The sequence below is a fragment of the Epinephelus fuscoguttatus genome, linkage group LG16 (genome assembly GCF_011397635.1).
Source record: "Epinephelus fuscoguttatus linkage group LG16, E.fuscoguttatus.final_Chr_v1".
In the NCBI taxonomy this organism is placed as follows: Eukaryota; Metazoa; Chordata; class Actinopteri; order Perciformes; family Serranidae; genus Epinephelus; species Epinephelus fuscoguttatus.
Window position 1 is genome coordinate 38,508,776 of NC_064767.1, and position 26,223 is coordinate 38,534,998.

At 41.7% G+C, this 26,223-nt stretch overlaps 1 protein-coding gene across 1 annotated transcript in view; it reads left to right on the forward strand.

Moving 5' to 3' along the window:
* si:ch211-51a6.2 (neurotrypsin) overlaps window positions 1–25,657 on the forward strand; it is a 52,201-nt gene extending 26,544 nt beyond the window's left edge. Inside the window, exons 8-14 of the mRNA XM_049601183.1 lie at window positions 596–737; window positions 5,378–5,592; window positions 5,734–5,875; window positions 9,589–9,867; window positions 17,209–17,331; window positions 18,377–18,657; window positions 21,212–25,657. Coding sequence (XP_049457140.1) covers window positions 596–737; window positions 5,378–5,592; window positions 5,734–5,875; window positions 9,589–9,867; window positions 17,209–17,331; window positions 18,377–18,657; window positions 21,212–21,531 — 1,502 coding nt within the window. The 3' untranslated portion in view covers window positions 21,532–25,657. The remainder of the gene's footprint in view (window positions 1–595; window positions 738–5,377; window positions 5,593–5,733; window positions 5,876–9,588; window positions 9,868–17,208; window positions 17,332–18,376; window positions 18,658–21,211) is intronic.
* The last annotated feature ends 566 nt before the right edge of the window (window positions 25,658–26,223 follow it).

Sequence of the window (26,223 nt, forward strand, 5' to 3'; positions counted from 1 at the left end):
CATTCCCCCTATAGTTGTCAAGAATGTTGAAATTAGCCATAGAGACTAAAACCATTTTTTGTAGCAGGTTGTAAACATGTTTATTTCTGCTGTAAAAGTGGGCATTTTAACATGGGGGTCTATGGGATTGACTCGCTTTTGGAGCCAGCCACAAGTGGCTATTTGAGGAATTGCAGTTTTCGGCACTTGTGTGTTGGCTTCACTTTTCAGCTTCAGAGGTTGCCACTTGGTCTGAACATGGCTGGTTTGGCGTAGACGGACTCGTCACTCCTCTTTCAAATCAGTTGTCTTCTTTGTTCAAAATGAACAAAGTGAAGGCCTGTGCGTTCCTTGCTGTATGTTAACAATTCTGCTGAAGACTCCCTCCCACCGAGTAGTTAAACTTTTTTACAAGTCTACAGCAAGCTCAATTGCATCTGACTTTGCACTTTTAGATATCCTGATTTTGATAACAGAGAATCCTCTCAGACATACTGTGATCGTAACAGCACTAAAAGAGATGACTAACACCAGCACTAAAACAAATTAGATTCCCCATACACTTCCTAGAGTATGTGATCTAATTAAGAATTAGTGTTTCCTTGTCTGGCAGCAGACGGTGCAGTTCGTCTGGTGGGAGCAGACAGTCACTGGGAGGGTCGTGTGGAGATATACCACCAGGGACAATGGGGTACTGTTTGCGATGACAACTGGACTGAGATCAACGCCCAGGTAGTGTGTAGACAACTGGGCTTCAGGTCAGTGCATCACTACATCTGAGTCATTATGAAAGACCTCTGTGCCTTAGGAGATTGTGTACTACCCTGTGATTTTATATTAATCTAAAGTAGGGATGAAATTTTTCAGAGCACTAATAGTTTCTTTTCCCTGGTAAAGCAATTGAAAGTCCTTTCTTTTTCCTCATGAAGGTTGAACAACATACTGACAATTTTGCTAGTCTCAGAACCTTACCAATCCCTCTATTTTTTTTTAAAGCTGGTTTGTGGTTGTGGTCGCAGCAGGGTAAGGCACTGATCACACAGAAAGCATTTTACCAGCTGGAGGCGGCTTTTTGTAGTATTTCTTATAAGAATTAAGCTTTTTGCTCGCTGTTTTTGCATTTCTGCGCTCTAGGCAATTGCCGTTTTTGCTGGAGCGCTTGGAAATTCCTCTAGTTAAAAAATCTTCAATTCAGAGCGGATAAAGCGCCCCACATCATCTCCTCTTTTTTTTCCATTATCAAAGCAGATGATTGGAGAGGCAGGCTTTCTGTGATGGTCACAACAACAAGTATACAGTTGGTAAACAATGGAGGAGAATCTGGTGATGCTCAGTCGCTTGGCATAACCAATGGACTCCCTGTAGGTTGTGTTCATTTTGTCATGCTAGGCTAGACAGCAGGTTTTCAAACTGTTGCCAAGTCATCCGAAAATACACCTGGAAACGGCCTTTATGGAAGCGAAGCTCCACTAACTGGTGGTACTCTCCGTGATCCACCATCTTTTTTTAGCGTATCATGTACCCACACAGATCTCTGTTTCTCTGTGCCTGACAAACTATTTGCTGACAGCCTCTCACCCTCAACTAGAGCTAGAGCAAGTACCCTCTGCCTGTCCATTTTAGTAAATAGCTACTAATTACTGGAAGATTAGGGTAAGAAGGTGATGTTTTTTGTTTTTTTTAAAAGGCACTGTGATACACCATTTTGCATCCTGTAAAACGCTTTCTGTGTGATCGGGGCCTAAGTAAGGTAGTCCAGGTGCCCTTCTGCCCAGCCATGTCCTTCAGTTTATTCTGAGGGATTCCAAGACTTTTCCTGACATACAGTCAAAACCCTCCAGCATGTTCAGGGTGGGTCTACAAAGGGATTTCCTCAGAGTTGGATGTGCCTGGAATACCTCCCCAGACAGTGGTCCATGAAGCCTCCTGATCAATGCCCAAACTACCTGAACCGGCTCTTTTCAGTGCAAAGGTGCAGCAGTTCTACTCCTTCCTGCTTCCTTTCTAGCTACCGAGTCCATCTGAGCCCCTCACCTGACCGTAAAGCCCCTTTCACATCAAACCTACTAACATCTGGCTTTTTTGTTTATTGGGAAAGGTTGTAATCGGCATTGACTCCCGGGACAAATTACTCTGCAGTAGTCACAGGTATTTATGGGCTTCAGCTCTGATTGACAGTGATGACAAAATGACAACCTTGTGGACACACTAATTTTAGCCCCTTTGTGGGGCGCAATGCAGTGACGGGCCGGCATATATACTGTCCGTCTCTGTACAAGCAGTGCTCTAACATTGTTCAAAATTCATTCTGCACTAAGTTTTACAGAGAGACTGAATAAGTAAGTTATAAAAAAGAAGGGACTATTGTAACTCTTTCACTGGCCTCTATGCTGCTTTCTACTGTTTACCAATCTGTTAAAAAAACAGAAAGGCACTCGATTGCCTGCAGCAGAACCTGTAACACATTCACCCACTGCAGTCGGCGATAGTGTGCGTGACTGCTCTGCTGGTAATAGCAAAGCATTTCACTGTCTACTTTTAACAGATTTTACCACATTTAAAATAAAAACTGCATACCTGCGCAAATTTTGGTGGAAAAGAGGTAAGAGGTATCAGACACCGCGCCACCTTAAAATAATAAAGGTTCTACCTGCATTCTGAGCGGTTTTGATATACTGAGCTTCAAAGTTTTGCATTCCAAATAACATAAATGATATGAACCTTTTTGTTTTCTAAATAACTTTAAAAAAAAAAACACCTCACACAATGTTATTAAGTTTTCACAGAATAAGAATATATGAATAGCTCAGTTTTGACAAAAATGTCAGATAGAACTTTAGAATTCTAAGGTGACAACCATGCAAGAAAATCTATTCTTCTTGTCTGCTTGAGCTCATTCTTTGGGTCACTATATGATGCGAAGCCTGCGGAGCTAATTCAGGCAGACAACTCAAGTGCGCAATCCTGATCAGCTGATCAGCCACATGCTCTCCTCAGCTGATAGGGCGGGCTGTTTAAACCTCCCGTGCTTACCTGATCATTCCTTGCTACTCTGCTGCTGCATGCACATGCTGCTCTGCTGCTCTGCTGCTGCTGATCCTGCTGGGTTCTGTTGCTCTCGCTGCTGCTGCTGCTGCTGCTGCCGCCACTGCTGTGTGCTGCTTATGAAGCTTCTCAAATCCCACCACCTCCCCAGCATCCACCTGTGGGCTCTATTTCTAGGATCCCCAGCTGGGGGTCTGCTATTCATTCCCTGTAATGTCTGTCATACAGATCATTTTCAGGGAATGAATAAATTGAGATAGAGCCCGACGCCAAACTTGCTTCAGCCATGCTAAAACTATTCATGCTCTGCTTCAGTATGCAATATTTATGCTCAGTATAAATGTTAAATTCAATCCAGAGTTGTCTGACTGAACTAGAGTTCATGATAATTGGTAGGGCTGGAACATCGATCCAATTATAAATCAAGAGCTTGGCAAGCTAGATTTAAAACAGTTCTTCCTCTGGGAAGCATGAATGTGTTCAGCAAACGTCAAGGATATCTGTCTATAACATTAATAAAATATCTGTTGTGTAAGTGGAAATGGTAGTGTAAGACTGGGACGGAATGAAAGGCCACAGAATTACAACAGTTGAACATAGATTTCTCCTCCTTCTTGTCTGACCATGCTTCTCATTTGCCTGATTTTATGTTTGTGTATGCCTTCCATGTAAGATGTTTGTTAAGGTGTTTATTTAAGGCAAAATATACAGAGATATTTTGCAGTGACTTTGTGTGTGTGTGGGAGTAACTAAACCCTCCTATGACGTAAAATGCAGTAGCTTTCCATACTGAGTGTGCAAGGATGCTGCATGGGTTATTATTTCTCCAACTGTGAAGCACAACATAGAGGGCCACATTATTAAATAACCTAAAGTTTTGTAGGCACTATATACTGCAGTGTGTCTGGGTGTGTGTTTGCTAGCTGCTAGGCTGCTCACCTGGCAGCTGCAACTCCACAGCTGTTTCCTTTCATACTTCGTTCTTCTTTACACAATCATGGTAAGAGCTGGAGGACACATCATACAGGCAAGGGTTCTGCTGCCACAACTCAACAAGGTTTTCCTCTTTGCTGGGATCCTATACATTTCTTTTAGCTTGTTTTGCCTCCATTGCAAGCTGCTATCTGTCTGTTTGTTTGGGTTTGGCGCCGGTGTGCCATTTCATGCTGCATTTCTTTTGGTTGATTAGTAGACGTAGGTGGTAACAGCAGTCACACAGTGAGATGGTCATCCCAAATTTATGACACTGTCAGAATTTTATCCCAGACTGTCTTTGATCTCAGGACCGTGACAACGGCCATTCTTGAACCTTTCAATCAATCAATCAATCAATCAATCAATCAATCTTATTTATAAAGCCCAATATCACAAATAACAATTTTCCACAGAGGGCTTTACAGCATACGACATCCCTCTGTCCTTTGGACCCTCACAGCGGATAAGGAAAAACTCCCCCCCCAAAAAAACTTTAACGGGGACCCCTGTTTAAGAGCCACAACCAAAGATAACACCACATTTCTTTCACATCGGTCATCTTTCGTCTGGGACAGCCCAAATCGCACAGTGTGTATCGGGCTTCAGACTAACAATAAGAGAGAAGTCAGGGAAATTAGGAAACATTTAAGATATCCACCCATAATTACACAGTAAATTGCCTGTTTTTTCATATTTTATATATATTGTGTACAAAGCTGGTAGTTTTTGGTCTATAGATGGTGTCTGAAGAAAGGTCATTTGTTGACCTAAATTGACAGAGATAATCTTGGGATTATGAAAGTGTTCATTGCTTTAAATGTTAAATTGCCCATTACGTCAATGGCGTTTGGAGAATTGCTTTAAATACTTTGGCAGAAGTTCGGTTGCCTGAACATTTCAAAGTGTATTTTTGAGAGACAGACAGACAGACAGACAGACAGACAGACAGACAGACAGACAGACAGACCAACCAACCAACATCAACATCAACATCACAATCAACACATCTGACTGATTTGATGATTAAATATCTGTTTACCAGCCGACTTCAGTCAAATAATTTCACCAAACTCAAATCAGCCAGAAGAGGTTGGTTACAATGAAAACACAAACACACTCAGTTTACACAAAACTTGCAGTGGCACATACAGTGTTTCTACAGTATAGTTCATACATTGCACAGATAAACCTGAGAATTATACAGTGTCATTGAACTTCATGAACAAAGAAAGTATTTGTACCACATTAACGCTCCGCAAACTATCTAATTAAGTCTGTAGGAAACACTGACATGGTTGCATGTCTCTGATCAATGAATACATGAATGAACGAGTGTTCATGATGGGCTCTATGTTCTGCCATCTTGCCTTGTTTACAGGGGCCATGCAGAGGTGGCTCCTGACGGGGTGTATGAAGAAGGTCGAGGGCTTATCCTTCTGGACGAGGTGCAGTGTCGAGGAACAGAGGCCAGTTTACTGGCTTGCTCCCACTCTGAGTGGGGCCAACATGACTGCTCTCACAGTGAGGATGTAGGTGTCCGCTGTGAGAGGAGAGGTGATACCAATGAGATACCAGACCTTTTGCCCTCTATTGGTAAGTACACACATTGTTGGCTATTGAGAGTAGTTTTCCAGTCATTACATTTGTGTATAACCCTTGTAAAGGCTTCTGAAAACCTCAGGGCATGAATAACTGTGATAATGACTATAATGGCACGTTTTCCCTGTAATGCAGGCCCTCTGGTGCGTTTGGTTGCTGGAGAGAGCAGGAAAGAGGGTAGAGTGGAGGTCTTCATTAACGGCCAGTGGGGAAGTGTGTGTGATGATGGCTGGAATGATGTCAATGCAGCTGTAGTTTGCAGACAGATGGGATTCATGTGAGTATGATTACACCTTCTTTGATATTTTTACCTAAGACAGCTAGTGAAAAGCTCATGCAGTGTCCAGAATCAAAAGGGTTCATCCTAGTCGTGGGCGATATGACAATATTAGACTGTGAACAATTAAAATGTCTCCACAATCTGCTTTACAGAGAGATTGTTAGTATCATGCTACAGTGAACGTTCTATCAGTTGCAGTTCTATGGCTCATACACACATCCGGTAGCCCCTCCTCCTTTGTATTTGGAAACGTAGCGGCATAGCTGACAACACAGAGGAGTTGGTCACTAGAAAAAATTCTACATCTGTAATATGGAACTGATTTGGATTTTCCAAAACAATCCATCCATCCATTTTCTAACCGCTTATCCTCTTGAGGGTCGCCAGACTATCGCAGGGCTGACATGTAGAGACAGACAGCCATTCACACTCACATTCACACCTACGTACAATTTAGAATCACCAGTTAACCTATCCCCAATCATGCCTGTCTTTGGTCTGTGGGAGAAAGCCGGAGTACCCGGAGAAAACCCACGCTGATACGAGGAGAACATGCAAACCCTGCACAGAAGGGCTCCCACACCCGGAATCAAACCGAATGTTTCATACTGCTACCTCAAAAACAGTGTGAATAGACTGCTGAGGATCTGTGTCTAATAAGCTACCTGACTGTTACAATTCCTACCAAATGTTAGATTTCTTAATGTTAGGTAGTGAGGGTGAACTTTACTCAAGTGTTTTTTACCTTTTGAAACCAATGTTCATTTTGGGAGTTATGCAGAAGTCTCTTAATGTACAATACAAGTCTAAACCATGTCAAGATTCCTGTGGAAAGTTCGTAATTTTAGAATTGCAGACTTGATTAAAATCTATTTGAAAAGGTACTTTAGCCTTAATAATCTGTTATTCCTTTTCTTGTAGGTTTTGTTACCTTGTAAAGCTATCATTTTTAAACAGGGAAATTAGTTTGATTGTATTGTTCAGTACCTTGCAAAATCGTCTTAAAAACCAACATGAAAAAGAATGATAAGATCGTTGATTTTGATCCTGCCTAAAAGAAATAGTGATTTGATCCTTTTGGGGACATAAATGTGTGTAGCTACAGCTACAGCTTGACTCTGATGATGGCAAGGACAGTTCATTGGTTGGTCAGTTCACCCGTTTGGCCCAGAATAAAATATCTTGACAAGTGCTGTATTGATGGCTGTGGAATGGATATTCATGGATGAATGGAGGATGAAACCTATTGACTACTGTGATCAACTGACTTTTCATTAGTGCCACCAACAGGTTGACATTTTTGGTTTGATGTTGTACATTATAAATGTCTCAGAAGGTCTTGGCAGTTTTATGGATTGCCATAAAAATTGGTTCAAACCAGTGGTGGCTGCTGGTCTTTCAAACAGGGAAAGCTCACTTTAAGTTTACACCATAAAATCTGTCATATTGTAGCGAGGCAGTATCTTATAAAAGGAACATTTAATTGAAGCTGTTTTTCAACCACACTCATGCCATAGGACCACAGCAAAACACACCTCAAAGATTTTCAGATGGGTTTAACGGTCAAAATGAGCTATATCGCTTATGGAAATAAGGAACTCCCGACGGCACTCTGTCAGAAGACTCTCATTAGAAAAATCCAAATGGGACTGAGCTCAAAATGCGATAAGCTGTCAATCACAAAGGGGTTCAGCCTTTTAGACAATTCCTCCAATCATCATTCATACACCGAGTGTCCTCTCCCGCCTACTGCTCCATTAGGTCCCAGGGAAGCGGAGCCTCCCTGGAAGTGACGATTTTGTTGCATTTATCCAATGAGCGTCTTTTCTTTGCTGCATGGAAAAAACCTGCTCAGTGTTGTCTGGAGGCTCCACATCCACCGTGCTGACACGAGAATGTATGACAGGGAGGTCGCGTTTGAAAACTGGCGATAAACAGCTGACGTTTGAACATCATAGTCATGATGTTAAAAGCATCCTAGCGCATGTTTAATGCATTGTAAATTCTTATTTTAATGTTAAATTCAATAGTGCATATTTGACAATTTCTTCTATGAAATTTTAGGGGAAGTTCAGCCTCCCTTGTTGTCTCAGAGCAATCGCCCCTGGTTCAAACATTCATTGTCCCAGAATATTAGTCCTAATGACTTTGTTGATCCCCTACCTTTCCCTCATGGTCCGCCTGCAGATCAACAGACACGAACACAGAAGCTTGTCACAGAGAAGAAACATTCTATAGGAACCATCCCTGGTGTAAAATGTATGTGGGATGCTAATTTGTCCTGTAGGGGTCACTGTACTGTCATGGCCATCTGTATATGTGTATAGAGGTAGGAACCATTCATTCAGGTCATGTTTTTTTACGGCAGCACCGGGCCATGTCAAGCCAGGTGTATGCTGCTGATTGTAATAGTGAAATATTATTCCTTTAAATGGTTTATATACACAGATTCATGGATGCTTGCATGTTTTTCACTGAAGACTACAGCAGTGAGAAATAAGTTAAACATCAAAGACAAGTAGAAGTCTTTGTTTTCCCCTGATGAACAGCAGTCGGTTAGGTCAGGCGAGTGTGTCAGTTAGTCATTAGCCTGTCTATGTTGCCCCTTAGTGGCTTAAACTTTAGGCTTAGCCGCTATACATTGCTCAGTCACTTTAGTAAATGAACACTTTAATTTAGGTGACATTTAACAGTGACTTGTTTCAAAAACCAACTGGTTTGAACCTCAAAGGGGTATTATCAAAGCTGATATAATCAAATTTATTTATGAAAAAACAGGTTTGATTTGTTGCATCAAAGCTACACTTACCTAACAGTCTCATTTATGAAAATATTTTTTTCATGTTTGTTGAACTTTATTCTAAAAGAAGTACTTGAGATAGATATTCTGTGAAAAATATCTTGTCCTTTCTCCTCTTCCTCCTGCTTCTATTGGCATTCACTAGAATCTACCATGCGCACTGAAACCAACCAATCAGACTCCAGAAGTCTCACACAGCTGTCAATCACGTCAATCATTGCACTTGAAGTGTGGTAAAACTGAAAAAACTAGGTAGATCAAATATGAATCAAGATTCTGTCACTGTATTGCCTATTTCTCTCCCCAGATCTTTTCAGAAACATATTTTAGTGACTGTTTAGCTAGAAAATGAGAAAGTTTGTGACCTGGCTGCCATTTTGGACACAGTCGACCAAAGTACTAAGCACTGCCCACTGGCCGCAGCAACTTTCTCATTTTCCAACTAAACAGTCACTAAGATATCTTTCTGAAAACATTTGATGACAGAAATAGGCAATGCAGTAACAGAATCTTGTTTCATATTTGATCTTTGCTGCCTAGTTTAACAGTTTGACTGCAGTTCATGCACAGTAGTTGACATGATTGACAGCTGCGTGAGAGACCTCGGTTCTGATTGGTTCTTTTCCCTCACATGCAGCAAAACCATCAGAACCACTGTAAGGCAATAGAGTAGGCAGAGTAATATGAATTTTTTTTTCCAGATTATTTGTCTCATATGTGAATACAGTGACACTTTCAGCAAATGTGACAAGATATTTTTCTAAAAGTTACCAACTGTAGCTTTAAGGTTTGTTCAGTCACAGTACTAACAGTGGACGGCAGACAAAATAAAATAAATGTACTGGGAATTTTTAGAAAAAAAGGAACAATTAATCATGATGCTGTTTGTCTTTGTGTGCTGACCCTTCAGGGGTGTGGCTAAAGCTCGATCCATGGCATACTTTGGTGAGGGTCAAGGTCCCATCCACCTGGACAATGTTCGATGCTTGGGTGCTGAGATGTCCTTAGGACAGTGTTCGGCTGTGGGTCAGGATAGCCATGACTGTCGCCACAGTGAGGATGCAGGTGTCATCTGTGACTACACCCTGGATCCTGTGGGAGATGCTGCTGTGGCCATGCGGACCTGCGGTCTGAGACTCAATAACCAGCGTCGCAGACGTAGGATAATAGGAGGAGATAAGTCACTGAGGTTAATATACACTCACAACACGGGAACAGTGGAATGTATGTAGATTCACACACACTTACAAATGTCAGAACTTGATTCACAGTCTTTCTCAGCCCCTGTACATCTGTGGAACACCAACACAGGTTTTACTAAAGTACTTATATCGCTTGACTAAAGATTGAAAATAACTACTTCACTGTACAGTTTGGTATATGTCTGTTATTTCTGCGATGTCATTTGCACATTTTGCCCCATTTTGATCACAATCACAGTGTGCGTGTGTGCGTGTGCGTGTATGAATGTGCAGATGTCCAGACCAGTCAGTGGGATTCTAATCTCTCAAGACAGATTCTGCAATTTACATTGTAAAATTGTGAAGGAAGAAAAAAAATGTTTTGGTTTTTTTTTTTTGGTATCACTTAAAGGGACCAAACAATTTTGGTATTTTTGACTTCCTCTATGTCTCTAGTTTACATTTTGGTATGATAGACCTGCCTATGTAGTAGTTTAATAAAAATTTTTGGATGATCTTTGGGTCCTCCCCGAAATTGAAAATAGTCAAAATTGAGGCCTCTCCAAAAGGGACGGTGTCTGCCTTATCACATGAATCTCGGGAAAAAAATTATCAGAATGTCACCAGATTTGGACTGAATGTTCACAGACAGTTGCTGCACACAATGCAGCATTCATCAGTACCTTGCTCCTTTTAAAAAATGTATACACCTAAACACACATGAATTACAGGCAGACATGGAATAAGGAATAAAAAATCCAAAAGGCATGTATATATGTGTTGGCCATTATGAATGTAAACAAGCCAGTCACCCCAAAATTGCATTTATATGTGCCAAACATGTCATCTTATCATAAAAGTAGGTTATTAGATTATTCACCTCACCATCTGATGTCACCAGCCCCTGACAGGTAACTAGTGCAGCCAGAACTTCAAACAGACAAACAGAATGGGGTCGTATTAGTACAGGGGCTCAAGGGATCGTTTTCACAACTTGGTAGGCCCCTATCACCCACGGGGACCAAACAATTTTGGCATTTTTATCTCTCTACAGGTCTCTAGTTTATATTTTGGTATGATAGCCCTACCTATCTATTAGCTTAATTATAGTTATCACTCTGTAAACAAACTTACACCCGTGTAGGCAAAACACTACAAATACGGCGAAAAATTAACTAATAGATAGCCCCATGTAACTTGCCCAGTTGATCATTCATATTAAGACAAGTATTTTTTGCATTACAAATTTTCTGAAATATTTTATTTAAATATGCACCAAATTTATTAATGAAGACAATCACAAGGAGGGGAAATTGATTATGCAGTTACTGTGCTAACACTCAGTGTTGCTGTAGCCTACAGTAGGCCTACTAGCACTCAGAGCTGCCCAGTTGCTATTTGACCCATAACTAGGAGACAAAGGGAGTGCTACCACTTGCCTAAGGCGGACTCCCAGGCTAGCAGAGGGAAGGAGGTGCCTTATTTCTCCATTTCTCCATTGTAGGCCGTCCTAAAATAGGGGGGCCCACCTGCTGCCCTCATCTTAGCTAACACTACTATAGAGCTACTATACTGAAATTGAATGTCAGCGAGCATGGAGAGACAGCAATGGCAGACTCTGAATCAGGTGGAGAAGAGACAGGAGCTGTGGCTGGTGATTCCTTAAAACAGAGGGAGAGATGGCATACGGCAGAGCGCAGAGATAATGTCAACGCTAGGAGCACGAATTAGAATTTAGACCATCTAGAGCCGTTGTATAGTATAAAATTTGCTCTGTCACATCATTCATCGTCCACATCACTATCATTCAGCTCCGGAAAACTTTCCAGCTCATTTGCCTGGTTGCTGCAGGTTTGTAGTTCACACATATCTGTGCAATGCAGACCACTTTGCAGGCATGGCCATTGTGAAAGTTTACATGTTCGTGAGCAGGAGCATGATAGTAGGTCCAATACAGCCTCTGGTGCAGGCGTACCTCGCATCCACTCGGTGGCCAGATCCCCATCATGGATCTTCCATCCATGATCCTTTGGATTTGGTACACTTGGATTGCACTCCAGACTCCTCCGCCAGATAGCAGCCTGATAGTTTGCTCATAAGGCATGCATGTAGAGACAATCTTCACAAGGTGGAAGCTGACTGGAGTCTATTTCTCCGCGCCTTGCACAAAATAGCTGGTAGCGAAGCGTGTTTACTTTAGTTGTGCTTGTGGAAGGCAGATACATCTGGCATGTGAAATAGGTCATCTGAGACCTCCCAGGAGCTTCCCAATTCTGAATGTGTCTTGGCAGGTCTTCAGTTTTTTTAAATATGATTGACCTTCCACGGCCACTGAAAGCGCTAACTGTATAGGAAGCTGTTTGGGCTTAACAATACAGACCAGTGAGCAGTCATAACTAACATGTCTTTGGGTTCATCAGGTGGGAACCTCCTTTCACCAGTAATTCGTCTAGTCGGTCCCACGACACCTCCAAGAGGCTAGACAGTGATCTCTGGCGTCCCAGAGACACTCCCCTAATGCCAGGTCTCACTGCTCCCCGCACCAACCCAACATCCTCCTTTACCTTACTTACACACGGCTTTCTCAGCCCAAACAGCACTGCCACCTTAAACAAACCCAGGCTCAGCAAACACACTCACCTTGCAGCATGGTCTCAAACAAAAGTGATTCAAATAGGCCACTCCCACACTTAAATAACCCTCCTCTTCCTGGATTTTCTCCTAAGAGGACTGACTGGTGGATATCTCCACCTGATCTCAAGGAGTTATGTACCCTCCTTAGTAGTTCCCCCTGCTGGTCCCCAACTGACATTATCCCTCCTCATCCAAATCCACTGACTAGCTCTGGCTGCTTCATCTGACATTTCCTTCACTGTCTTCCTCAAACTCTGTCCATGCACTCCGAGTTCCCCCAGGAGCGAGACAGCTGATCTTGCTATGAATCCCCCACACCCCACTTCCACTAGACAAATCCTAGTTTTCCATCCTTGCTGCTCAGCTTCTGCTCCTAAGTCTGCATACCTAAGCTTTTTTCTTTCATAGGCTTCTTCCACTGAGTATTCCCAAGGAACTGTTAGCTCAATGAAATAAACTATCCATTGACTCACTGACCACAATACTATGTCAGGCCTCTGCTTGGTACAAACTATTTCCTGGGGAACAACAAGCTTTCCCCCTAAATCTACTTGCATTTCCCAATCACAAGCACCTTCTAGGTGGCCACACCATTGCCTCCTTACTAACTTATCCCTTCTGTATTTCTCCCCCTCATGGACAAACTGAATTGCTAAACTCCTGTTCTTAAAACCCTTTTACCAGAATTTACCAGTCTTCATTTCCCTTCCATGCCTGCAGCTAAACTTTTCAACACCTGGTTATGTTGCCATGTATACCGGCCTTGTGACAAGCTAACTTTACAGCCTGACAAAATATGCTTTTAGGTTGTGGTACCTGAACACAATGGGCATGATGGGTCCCCATTTACCCACAGTTTTAGGTTCTGGGGGGTTGGTAAGACATCGTATGTAGCCCCTACCAGAAATCTAATACGATTCTTCTCCATACCCGACAGGTCCCTCCAACTAAGCTTCCTCTTCTCTACACTTTCCCAATTCAACCACTGTCCCTGCTTAGCCTGGGCCACTACCTTTGCACCCCTTAGTATCTCCTCCTGTCTACGTATCTGTTCCACAACCAGCTTTCTTTTATCTTTGAGACCTGCTTTATTCCATACCGGTTTGCCTGCTCTGACCATCACATGTCTTCAATCAATCAATTTTATTTATAAAGCCCAATATCACAAATCACAATTTGCCTCACAGGGCTTTACAGCATACGACATCCCTCTGTCCTTATGACCCTCGCAGCGGATAAGGAAAAACTCCCCCAAAAAAAACCCTTTAACGGGGAAAAAAAATATCTGCATACCTAAGAGCTGCCTCTGCCTCCTTAACTGCAGATCTTGGGTTCCACTTCCTCCCCTTGGTTGGATTTGGAACCACACTCCTAACTTCCACGTCCTCACTCCCAGATAACAACAGCTCTGTCCTGACCTTTGTACATTTAAATTCCTCTGTTAAACTACATACTGGCAGCTGAAGTATCCCTTTTCCATACAATGCAACACTACTTAGGCACCTAGGAGCACCCAACCACATCCTAATATAGGAGTTAATCAACCTTTCAATTCTCTCCACAATGGATATTGGAATTTCATAAATTGACAATGGCCACATTAACCTAGGATATAGCCCAAATTGCAAACACCACAACTTCAACTTTCCTGGAAGTTCTGATTTATCTATTATATCTAATCCTGCAGCCACATCTTTTCTAAATTTCACCACCTGTTCCTCATCATTCAACTCCACATTGTACCACCTACCTAAGCTCTTTACTGACTTTTCCCTAATTGTTGTGATTTCCTCATCATCTATGACAAACTTCCTGTCACTTAACTTCCCTCTACGTATCGAGATGCTTCTGGACTTACTAGGCTTGATCTTCATGCTGGCCCACTTGAGGTTCTTATTTACCTTCTCTAGTAGCCTCTTTGTACATGGCATCGTTGTGGTCACCAGTGTCATGTCATCCATGTAAGCCCTAACTGGTGGAAGATGCAACCCGTTCTGCCATCTCTCCCCACCTACCACCCACATAGAAGCCCTGATGATGACTTCCATCACCATAGTAAAAGCTAATGGAGAAATTGTACACCCTGCCATGATGCCTATTTCTAGCCTTTGCCAACCTGTTGTGAAACCTGCCGTACTTAGACACAACCTAATATCCTGAAAATATGCTTTCACTAAGTTAACAACTACATGTGGCACTTTGAAGTAGTCAAATGCACTCCAAATGAGGCTATGTGGTACTGAACCAAGCGCATTTTCAAGACCTAAAAATATTACATGTAGGTCCCTTTTTTTAATCTTTGCTGCCTGAATCTGGTGCCAGATCATGCTAGTATGCTCTAAACACCCTGCAAAACCTGGTATTCCTGCCTTCTGCACCATAGTATCTAATAAGCTATTCCTTTCTAAGTAGCTAGCTAATCTCTGCACTACTACACTAAAGAAAATGTTTCCCTCCACATTCAAGAGAGAAATCATCCGGAATTGGCTAAGGTCCACAGACTCCTTCTCCTTAGGAATGAGGACACCCCCTGCCCTACGCCATGCTCTTGGGATAATTTGTTTCTCCCAAACTATTCTTAGCTGTTTCCACAAAAATTTAAGGATATCAGGCGCACTTTTATAAACCCGGTAGGGGACTCCATTAGGCCCTGGGGCCAAAGAAGCCTTTGCACGCCTGACCACCTCCTGAGCTTCCTTCCACGTAGGTGGCCTGACATCCATCTCATGCTCTATCCCTCCTAATGGAGGGATATCTGGTGGAAAAACCTATAAAAACTATCCTATTCTTCTCTAAATCTGAATATGTATTTCTCCAATATTCTTCAACCTCTAGCCTTTCTGCTTCAGTCCTTTAACAAACTTAAAAGGGTCCCTGAAAAAACCTGTCCTTACATGTTCCTTCTTCCTCCTCTTTCTCCTGAGATGCTCTGCCCTTCTAAGAGCTGCTAGCCTGCTTCTCAACTCCTCTTGCAACACATTAATTCCCTCCCTTTCTTCTTCTGTAGCCTTTTTACACTGCTTTCTTAACTGTCTCCTTTCCTTAACTAACTTCTCTATTTCTCTTTGCTGCCTAGACTTACCTGACTATACCCTCTCACCCCTCTTTCTCTCATGCACCCCAAACCTCTCTGCACTATATGAGTAAATTATATCTCCCATGTTTTCTAACTTTTCTATTGCATTTCCTTTAAGCCTGCTTAAAATTACTAACAAATCTCTATTAACTATCTCCCATTCTTTACTGTCATTTGCCCTAGGCCATCTAACTCTAACCTTTTGCTCCATGGTTCTCTCTCTGACTGGCATACTGACCTCAGTGTCACCTGCATCCTCTCTTACCACTCCCTCCTCCTCCTCCTCCTCCTCCTCCTCCTCAGCGGCAGTGTTACTGATATCCTTCTACTTGTCGCTGGACTTCATCCAGCTGACTCCTTAGGAAGTACTGATCAAGGATGAGGGCAGCAGGTGGGCCCCCCTATTTTAGGACGGCCTACAATGGAGAAATGGAGAAATAAGGCACCTCCTTCCCTCTGCTAGCCTGGGAGTCCGCCTTAGGCAAGTGGTAGCACTCCCTTTGTCTCCTAGTTATGGGTCAAATAGCAACTGGGCAGCTCTGAGTGCTAGTAGGCCTACTGTAGGCTACAGTAACACTGAGTGTTAGCACAGTAACTGCATAATCAATTTCCCCTCCTTGTGATTGTCTTCATTAATAAATTTGGTGCATATTTAAATAAAATATTTCAGAAAATTTGTAATGCAAAAAATACTTGTCTTAATATGAATGATCAACTGGGCAAGTTACATTGGGATATCTATTAATTAATTTTTCGCCGTATTTGTAGTGTTTTGCCTACACGGGTGTAAGTTTGTTTACAGAGTGATAACTATAATTTAAGCTAATAGATAGGCAGGGCTATCATACCAAAATATAAACTAGAGACCTGTAGAGTGATAAAAATGCCAAAATTGTTTGGTCCCCGTGGGTGATAGGGGCCTACCAAGTTGTGAAAACGATCCCTTGAGCCCCTGTACTAATAGGGCCCCATTCTGTTTGTCTGTTTGAAGTTCTGGCTGCACTAGTTACCTGTCAGGGGCTGGTGACATTAGATGGTGAGGTGAATAATCTAATAACCTACTTTTATGATAGATGACATTGTTTGGCACATACAAATGCAATTTTGGGGTGACTGGCTTGTTTACATTCATAATGGCAAACACATATATACATGCCTTTTGGATTTTTTATTCCTTATTCCATGTCTGCCTGTAATTCATGTGTGTTTAGGTGTATACATTTTTTAAAAGGAGCAAGGTACTGATGAAATCTTTGCTGCATTGTGTGCAGCAACTGTCTGTGAACATTCAGTCCAAATTTGGTGACATTCTGATAATTATTTCCTGAGATTCATGTGATAAGACACCGCCCCTTTTGGAGAGGCCTCAATTTTGACTGTTTTCAGGAAGACCCAAAGATCATCCAAAAATTTTTATTAAGCTACTACACAGGCAGGTCTATCATACCAAAATGTAAACTAGAGACATAGAGGAAGTCAAAAATACCAAAATTGTTTGGTCCTTTTAAGTGACACCAATTTGTGAAAATTAGCCCGTTGGCCCCTGGACTATTTTCACACCGATGGATTTCCAGATTGGTGGGATTGTGCAGCTGCCCCCCTAAAGGCATAACTGTGGCTTGTATGTATGTGATTTCAGGGGTGAGTGGCCCTGGCAGGTGTCTCTGTGGCTCAGGTCTCAGTCTAAAGGAAATCATCCTTTGTGTGGAGCATCACTCATCAACCCCTGCTGGGTTGTGACTGCCGCCCACTGCTTTAAGAGGTAGGAGACAGCGCCCTCTAATGGACACCTGTTATCACGTTTCCCTTTAATTGATGTCACATTCCCAACACATCCTCATAACCAAACGATACAACAGGTCATTTGCCAGTGACTCACAAAACTACATGATCATTGGAGAGTACCAGTGATGGACACATGCACTCACATTGTGAAACAGTTGCAGTTTTACTTTTTTCGTTTTAGGCAATAAAACCAGTTAGTTTGGTTTAGGAAAATATTATATTTAAGGTTAAAATAAAAATAAGGTTTGTTACATAACTTAAATTGTGTATGTAAATTAAACACATTATATACATAATGTAAGTTAACTTATGTACATAAAAAAAACATACATACATACATACAAAAAAATAGTTAACGTTGATTTTTGGTTTCACATGGGACATAAACTGCGGTCCCTTGGGTCAAAGTCCTGTTTGTTTGACCCCCCCACCCACCTCAACCTCCATCCTACAGTGATTTTGTTGCTCTTAATACTGTGTCACCTGACTCCCAACCTATTAGGCCGTTTTTCTGGAAGGACAGTCTGTCCTTTCCAGCTATGCATTAAAGTAACAGTGTGTAAGATTCAACGGGATTTAGTGGAATCTAGCTTGGAGGATTGCAGATTGCAACCAGCTGAAACTTTTCCCGTATAGAATTCCTTCCATGTTCATTATTTTTGACAGTCTTTATTTTTATCATTCATCATATTTTCATCACATTTTTGTTACATTAAATGGTCTTTACCATGGGTGCCTATTTGCTAAAATGAAATCCCTCCTGAGTTGTCGTAACATTATCTATCAGTCAATCAATTTATGTGTCACATGTAATCATATAAGATCCAATTCCAATGAAATGTAATTCTGTCAGTTCCTCAAATTGTGCATTAAAAAGAACATGTGTCTGGTACCTTCTTCCCGACCTTAACAGGGAGAAAAGACCATTATCCCAGTGGTTTGGATCGTAAATGATTCTCCTGACCTCATTCTTGCAAATGCATTTCTCAAGACCAACTTCCAAATTTGCTTTGCTCCTTCAGATTTGGCAGAGACCCGACCCGCTACGTGTTGCGCCTGGGTGACTACCATACTGAGGAGCAGGATGACTTTGAACGCACCTTGTCCCCTGAACGCATTGTTATCCACAGAAAATACCACAACCAGGGCTGGGAGTATGACATCGCCCTGCTGCGGCTCAAAGGCACAGAGGGCAACTGTGTAGCATTTAACCCTCACACTGGTGCAGTGTGTCTGCCAGAGCCAGGTAACAAGTGGGAGAAGAGGCCAGCTGCCTGTGTGATCACTGGCTGGGGCATCACAGGTAACCGAACTGCTCTGACCATCACGTGTCTTCAATCAATCAATCAATCAATTTTATTTATAAAGCCCAATATCACAAATCACAATTTGCCTCACAGGGCTTTACAGCATACGAAATCCCTCTGTCCTTTGGACCCTCACAGCGGATAAGCAAAAACTCCCCAAAAAAACCCTTTAACGGGCGAAAAAACAAAACAAAACAAAACAGGATCAAACAGAAACAGCTGTACAACATCATTTTCCCTACATTTCTCTGTTGTCTGGGTTCATCCAAACAGTGGTACTAATGACCACTAACTGGGACTACCTTTAATTCCCTGGTGGCACCACCAAAAGAAAGTACTAAAAGGAAAGTTCAATGTCAGCTTGAGCACAATGTATTAAGATACAACAGCATCTCCCAAAACAAGACAAAATTAAAAAAAAAAACACATTTCACAAAACACAACAGCAAAACAAGATCACATTTCACAAAACACAAAGACATTTCACAAAAACATTTCACAAAACATTACAACATTTCACTTCTAGTTAAGTTTGTTCTGTTTTGTCAAATGTTGTTTTGACTTTGACTCTAAGGGCTACCATAAAATGTCCACTACAGTAGATCTCAAAAACATTTTTCCTCCATGGCACAGAGTAATCCAACCAGAAAAAAAGTCCAATATCCTTCCTTCAAAATGCCATGTTGTATGGGGTATTTATCCAAAGACAGTATATTAAATACAGTAGATGTCAGTCTGCACACCCCCAGTTTGGAGAGGCAGGCTGGAGTTTGACTGCTATGGAGGGGTCAGCAACAAAACGTATTTAGCCACCTTAAAAAGTCCCACCTAAAAAATCTGTATCAGTTTAACTGTATGCTATATTTAGAATTCAAACAAACACAAGAAATTTGTGCTCTAGATAAAGGATCAGCACTCAGTGAATAACCTCCTAAGCCCTATGATAAGCTATTATGGCAAGGCTTAACTGTACAGACCAGTGAGCAGTGATAACTAACATGTCTTTGGGGTCATCGGGTGGGAACCTCCTTTCACCAGTGTTTCGTCTAGTCGGTCCCACGACACCTCCAGGAGGCTAGACAGTGATCTCTGGCGTCCCAGAGACACTCCCCTAATGCCAGGTCTCACTGCTCCCCGCACCAACCCAACAACCTCCTTTACCTTACTTACACATGGCTTTCTCAGCCCAAACAGCACTGCCACCTTCAACAAAACCAGGCTCCGTTTATGCGAGCTCCAGGTAGAGACAGTGCTGTTACTACCTTTCCTAGCACATTCATCATACCCTATTTCACACGCTACATATCATAACTCCAATATAAGCTTAAGTTAAGGGAGATAGAAAAGATTAACTCAGAATCTGCAAACACACTCACCTTGCAGCATGGTCTCAAACAAAGGGATTCAAATAGTCCACTCAAGGAGTTATGTACCCTGCCTAGTAGGTCCCCCTACTGGCCCCCAACTGACATTATTCCTCTTCATCCAAATCCACTGACTACATCTACCTGCTTCATCTGACATTTCCTTCACTGTCTTCCTCAAACTCTGTCCCCGCACTCCGAGTTCCCCCAGGAGCGAGACAGCTGATTTTGCTATGAATCCCCTACATCCCACTTCCACTGGACAAATCCTAGTTCTGCTCCTAAGTCTGCATATCTAAGTTTTTTCTTTCATAGGCTTTTTTCACCGAGTATTCCCAAGGAACTGTCAGCTCAGTGAAATAAACTATCCATTTACACTGCTTTACCTTAACGTCAGACATTGATTTCCATCTTGAAAATGAAACTGTTCTATCGCCCTCTTCAAAGCCAGACTCCATTGAGAAAAACAGTAATTTAATATTTACACAGGAGCTGCTTGTCTATGCGTTTAAAAGGGTTGGTTGGTTCAGATTCACCAAAGTCACACAATAACACAAACTAACTATTTGATTGAAGCAGCAGTAGACTAGTGGCTCCCTTGTTCAGTGAGCTAAAAATACTGCTTTTTTCAGTGAAGTCTGGTGGCTTTGACGAGAGGGTAGATGGGAAGCTGAAGCCTTTATTGGCTTCCCCATTGTTACCATCTGTCTGATGGAAAAGGTAAAGTGATGAAAATACTCCAATATATCGTACACTTAAAAAAATTTTGAGGTGGCTCAAATACATTTTGTCGCTGACCCCTCCACAGCAGTACATTGCTTAGCTTCCATGTTGGACTGGGGGTGTGCAAATTAACATCTACTGTATCTAATATGTTGTCTATGGATAAGTTCTTCATACAACCCACTTCAGAAAATCAGAACTATTCCTTTAACACGGGTTTAGGTATCAGCATGTAGTGTATGTATCTTCAGTAGCATACATTTACCTGTAGACCACGTCCAGTTCTTAAAGAGCAACACACATTCTACTACTGTACATTGACCACAACTGTGCGGCACATCTGATATTTGGCGCACATACGCATGCACTTCCCCCTGTGATTCTGTCGCAGCCTTTGCTTCATTATTTGTATTTCTGTCAGATGTCATGTTTTTTTTTTGTCCTGTCTGCTTCTTCCTGTCAGACTCGGAGTACTCCCGAACTCTGCTCCAGGCCTGGGTCCCCTTGCTTCCAGCCTGGAAGTGTAAGAAGCGTTACAGTGATCGCTTCACCAGCCGCATGCTGTGTGCTGGGAGCCTGTCGGAGCGCCACCGTGTGGACAGTTGCCAGGGTGACAGTGGGGGTCCGCTGGTTTGTCAGGCAGAGGGGGGCCATTGGGTGCTGACAGGAGTCATCTCGTGGGGTCATGGCTGTGGTAACCCTTCATTTCCTGGAGTGTACACACGTGTTAGCAGGTTCCTGCGATGGATTGACAAGGTCATCAGCAAACCCTACAAGACCTAATAAAAGAGACTTGGACTGTTTTTTTTTTTTTTAATTGATAGCATACATTTCTCTATACTGAGTTCATTTATTCACTACTATTTACACAGTGCTCTTTATTGACATGCAGCTCAGCATCCAAAATACACCATTGCAGCCAAAACACTTGATACACAACAACATGAACAACAGGTAAAATCAACCTGGATCATAATTGTCATTTATTCATTTATTTAGCATAGACCAAGACACAAATACAACAAAAAAGGGCATGGATTGATTGTGCTACCTTATCGTATGTGTCACAGAAATGATGTTTAAAGGATATATTTTCTATTTTTAATTGTTTGATTTAATGCCAAGTGCACAAAATGAAACTAAAATAATGCAGTAAAACACTACATTATGTTGTATATTGTTATGTATTTACAATACATTCTTGTATAAGACAGCTACAGATATAGAAATACAATAACATTAGCCGACCCTTTAATCTGTATTTATCTGTATTGGTGGTATTTGTGATGGTGAATAGGGAGCTGAGCCAGAAAGCAAAGCTTTTGATTTACTGGTCCATCTACGTCTTAACCCTCACCCATGGTCATGAGCTTTGGGTAATGACTGAAAGAATGAGATCATGGATACAAAATGCAAAATGAGTTTCATCCGTAGGGTTTCTGGGCTCAGCTGTAGAATTAGGGTAAGGAGCTCAGACATCTGGGGGGAGCTCGGAGTAGAGCCGCTGCTGTTTCGCGTTGAAAGGGGGCAGTTGAGGTGTTTCGGGCATCTGATCAGGATGCCTCCTGGGTGCCTTCCCATCAGAGGTGTTCTGGACATGTCCAACTGGTGGGAGGCACTGGGGCAGACTCAGAACACACTGGAGGGATTATATATCTCATCTGGCCTGGGAACGCCATGGGAAAGCGTTGCCAGGGAGAGGGACATCCAGAGTACCCTGCTCTGCCCGCTGATCCTGCAACCTGGCCCCATATAAGCAGATGAAAATGGATGGATGGACTGTCATCTACATCACAACCTTCTTTCCTATTTTAAAAACACACCTGCATGCCTGATCCATCCTCTTGGTGTCCAGAATGGGACATTTGATCATGTGGCAGGTGGTCATACACACCCCTCCATGAGGAAAAGAATACCTTTACAGTTGCAAAGTAGAGGATAAGTTGGCAGGAAAAGTGACTCTATCCTGGGATGGGCAGAAAACCACCATACAGTTAAAAAATGATCCCCTCCCTTACCTGACACGTCTTTCATAGAGGTCATTATGAATGAAACCAGACACTCAGAGCTGCACTCTTAAGTTCCAATCAGGAGTTTATACATTTACTTTATTTTTACATATAGATGTGAAAAAGTGTTTGGTTTGGAACGTAAATGTTAACTTTTTTTTTGGACAAATATGTTTACATGTGCAAACATTGACTTCTGTTGTGCTGACTGAGTGAAAAGTTTAGAAGAAGTGAATTCAGTGTTGAGAAATGTGTGGTACCATTTGTAGAAAAGAAAAACTATAACAACAGTTGAAAACCACTGTAATTAAGTTATTTCAGGGCTTGTTGCACAAGGTATGTTTTGGCCATTGCTTCTGTGTTGTGTCTCCTGGACTACTGAGCTCTTCAGATCATTTGTATTCCCTCCACATCACTTCAAAAAGCATTTATTGTCACAGTGTGAACTTGTGCCAAATTTCCAAATAGTACGTGGCACCTGTGTTGTGTCATACTTCAAAGAACCATGAAAAGAGCTGGTGATAAACACACAGCAAGTGGTAAATGGTGACAATCCAATTTGGATCCAGGCCAGATGAGATATATTACTAGGAATCCAGTCCATTAAGACCTCTACTGGGTATATGTGGCACTGTTAAAGTGATATACTAAGCCAGTCAGGTGAAAAGTTGAATGACATTGCAGTAAAATACAAACCTTAGTCACACAGGGTCACCTGTAAATAAGGACCTCATGCAAGCCAGTGAAAGAATGACAAAAAAAATATATTCGAAGAATGATAAATGACATGATACTGCTGAATATGTATGCTACATACAGACATTTTTTTGTAATATAAACATTCCAAGTGTGCTTTGAACCAAAATCATAGCTCATAACCATCATTCAATGGAATACTAAACATTCATGACATCACAATGTAGTCCTGTTTGCTAAAATGTAACCAATTAACAGGTGTATAAGATAACATTTACTGTCAACCACCTTGAAGTAAAAAGGGTAAATGCAAGTCCATCGATAAGCTGTTTACACCCGGGCTACAGTGCCTGCGTGAGCAGCGTCTGTGTTGTATAACCTCTGTTTATGTTTTTCTCTTTTTTTTTCCACAATCGTGTTAACTATAGACTATATAAAATTGTTAACAGATGAGAGCAGCACTGTCTGCATGATTAGACACGGCCAGGCTGCTGCTCAGCTGCCTAGCATCCAGAGATCCGGCGTCTCGTCTATTTTTTCTGCCTGACGTGCAGGTTTTAGTCAAAGTAGACTGAAAATTGTCTTTTGATACTCATATTGACATTGTACCACTTTCACTACAGTTTCAATGTCTGTATCTGTCAGACATGAAAAAATATAAATATATATATTTTAACTCAACACTTCCTGTTTGACGTTTTACGTTTCAAAATAAAAGCCCTCTTACAATCTGGACCCTGTGTGGACAGAACACAGGGTGTAAAAATAACTGATGTAGCTACCGTGACATTACCTATTGGTTTGTGGACTGCCGCTTTAAAGCCTTGACTTTGGCATTTCAGCCATCACCATCTTTTTTGGAGCTAGAGGTGACCATATTTGGTGTAGCTGTGGAGGAGCGAGGGATGGATGTGACTCAAAGACTGGCGATGTCTTGCAGACAACCTGTCTCTCAAGTGGCCCCGCCCTTAAATAGGCACAAGGTTAAGCCTTAATAAAATGTATGGTGAATTACAGGTTGTCATGAATGTTGAAATTACCTATAGAGACCAAAACTAATTTTTGTACCAGGCTGTAAACATGTTTATTTCTGCTACAAAGTTGGGCATTTTATCATAGGTGTCCATGGGGACTGACTCACTCTTGGAGCCAGCCTTCATTTTTCAGCCTCAGAGGTCACCGCTTGGGACAGAATCCTTAACACACAAGCCTTATTTTGAAATACTTGCAGGACCATGTTGTGGACAATGCAGTGGCTTGCACTGCTCCATAAGTTAGTGAAATACTGGCTTTTGTGCATGCAAGCCACAGTGGTTCAATGAGGTAGCCGTCACATTCTGCTCACACAGGTAGCGCAGCCTTAGAGAGGCTTATAACCTGCCCTGGTGGAACTGAATCACTGTTTGGCAGTAGGTTTGGAGTCATTTGTTTAACTGTGTTTTGGGATATGGGAATATGTATATTATTACTATTATTGGAATACTGCACACTATGCATGTGCATAGCTGTAATGTAAATAAGGTATACTTTTTAGTGTGTTCTGCTCTGCATTGATCAGTGCAATTTTCATTTGTTATCATTTTAATTTATTTAGGAAAAAAGTTAACTTTGTTAAGCTGTAGCTTAACAAGCTTTATTAGTGTAAATGCTGATGCAGCATTCCTAATATTGTCATCCAATCTTTACTGTTATTCTTCCGTACATTTCTTCAGTTGGCTTCTCCTCCTGCATGCTCTGAACTACAGCAATCATTCATATGTCAAAATGTTCAGCTCTTCAAGGACGTGTGCTCTTCTTCAGCTTTTGTCAAGCATTTATACTTTTTAAGATATGCTTTATTTATTTATTTTTTTTAATTTACAGTGTTACGTCAATGATTATGTTAGAGAATGTTGGGTCACCTGTTCAAACCTGTCTGCCACTACTACTTCTACCAATACTACTGCTGCTTCCAATACTATTACTACTGCTACTACAACTTTTGTGCTACTTAACCCCACTGTATTCAGTGGTATTTCTGAATTATAACTGTATCAAAGTAATACTTCTGCGTCTGTTTGGATGGTTTAGAATTCTCTCTTTAACTATTCAGACCTCTCTGTAGTTCAGCACCTGCCAGTTGTTCAATGTGGGACTGGTGATTGGAGGTTTAAAGCCTGTCTAATGCATCTGTAAAAAATAAATAGTAATTGTTTTAAATCTCACATAGTTGATTAGATGATTACACTTGCAGCAGTGTCTGATTGATTTCACAATGTTTGTAATAGTTAAGACCTCTTTCCTTTTGAACTTTTTATCTTTTCCCTTAAATATTAGCCAGGATGTTGGTAGATCAATGGGTACAAGACATGGCATTAATCAATATGCATTATGGGAACTGCAGGGTTGACAGTTTAAATTCAGACACACTGTCTGAGCCAAACCAGCACACATATGCAGGGCTTGGATATGTTACAGTTGTCTACATCTTTCAAACATTTTGAGTTTTATTCAACTATTAAATGCAATAACACACAAGGAAAACCAAACTGAAGTCCAACTCCTTATGTCCTCTGCTTTCAAGCAGCCTTATGCCTGGTACACACTACACGATATCAACCCAATTCTAGCCTGACGCAGCGATGTACGGTGTCAGCGTGGATCGTAAATGAGTGTCGTAAGCGACAATTCATCGTTTCATCTCCTGTAGTGTGTCATAGTTAAAGACAATCGGCACCACGTCTGGGACGCCTCACAACGTTCCAACTGAAAGTCTAGCATATTTGATTTT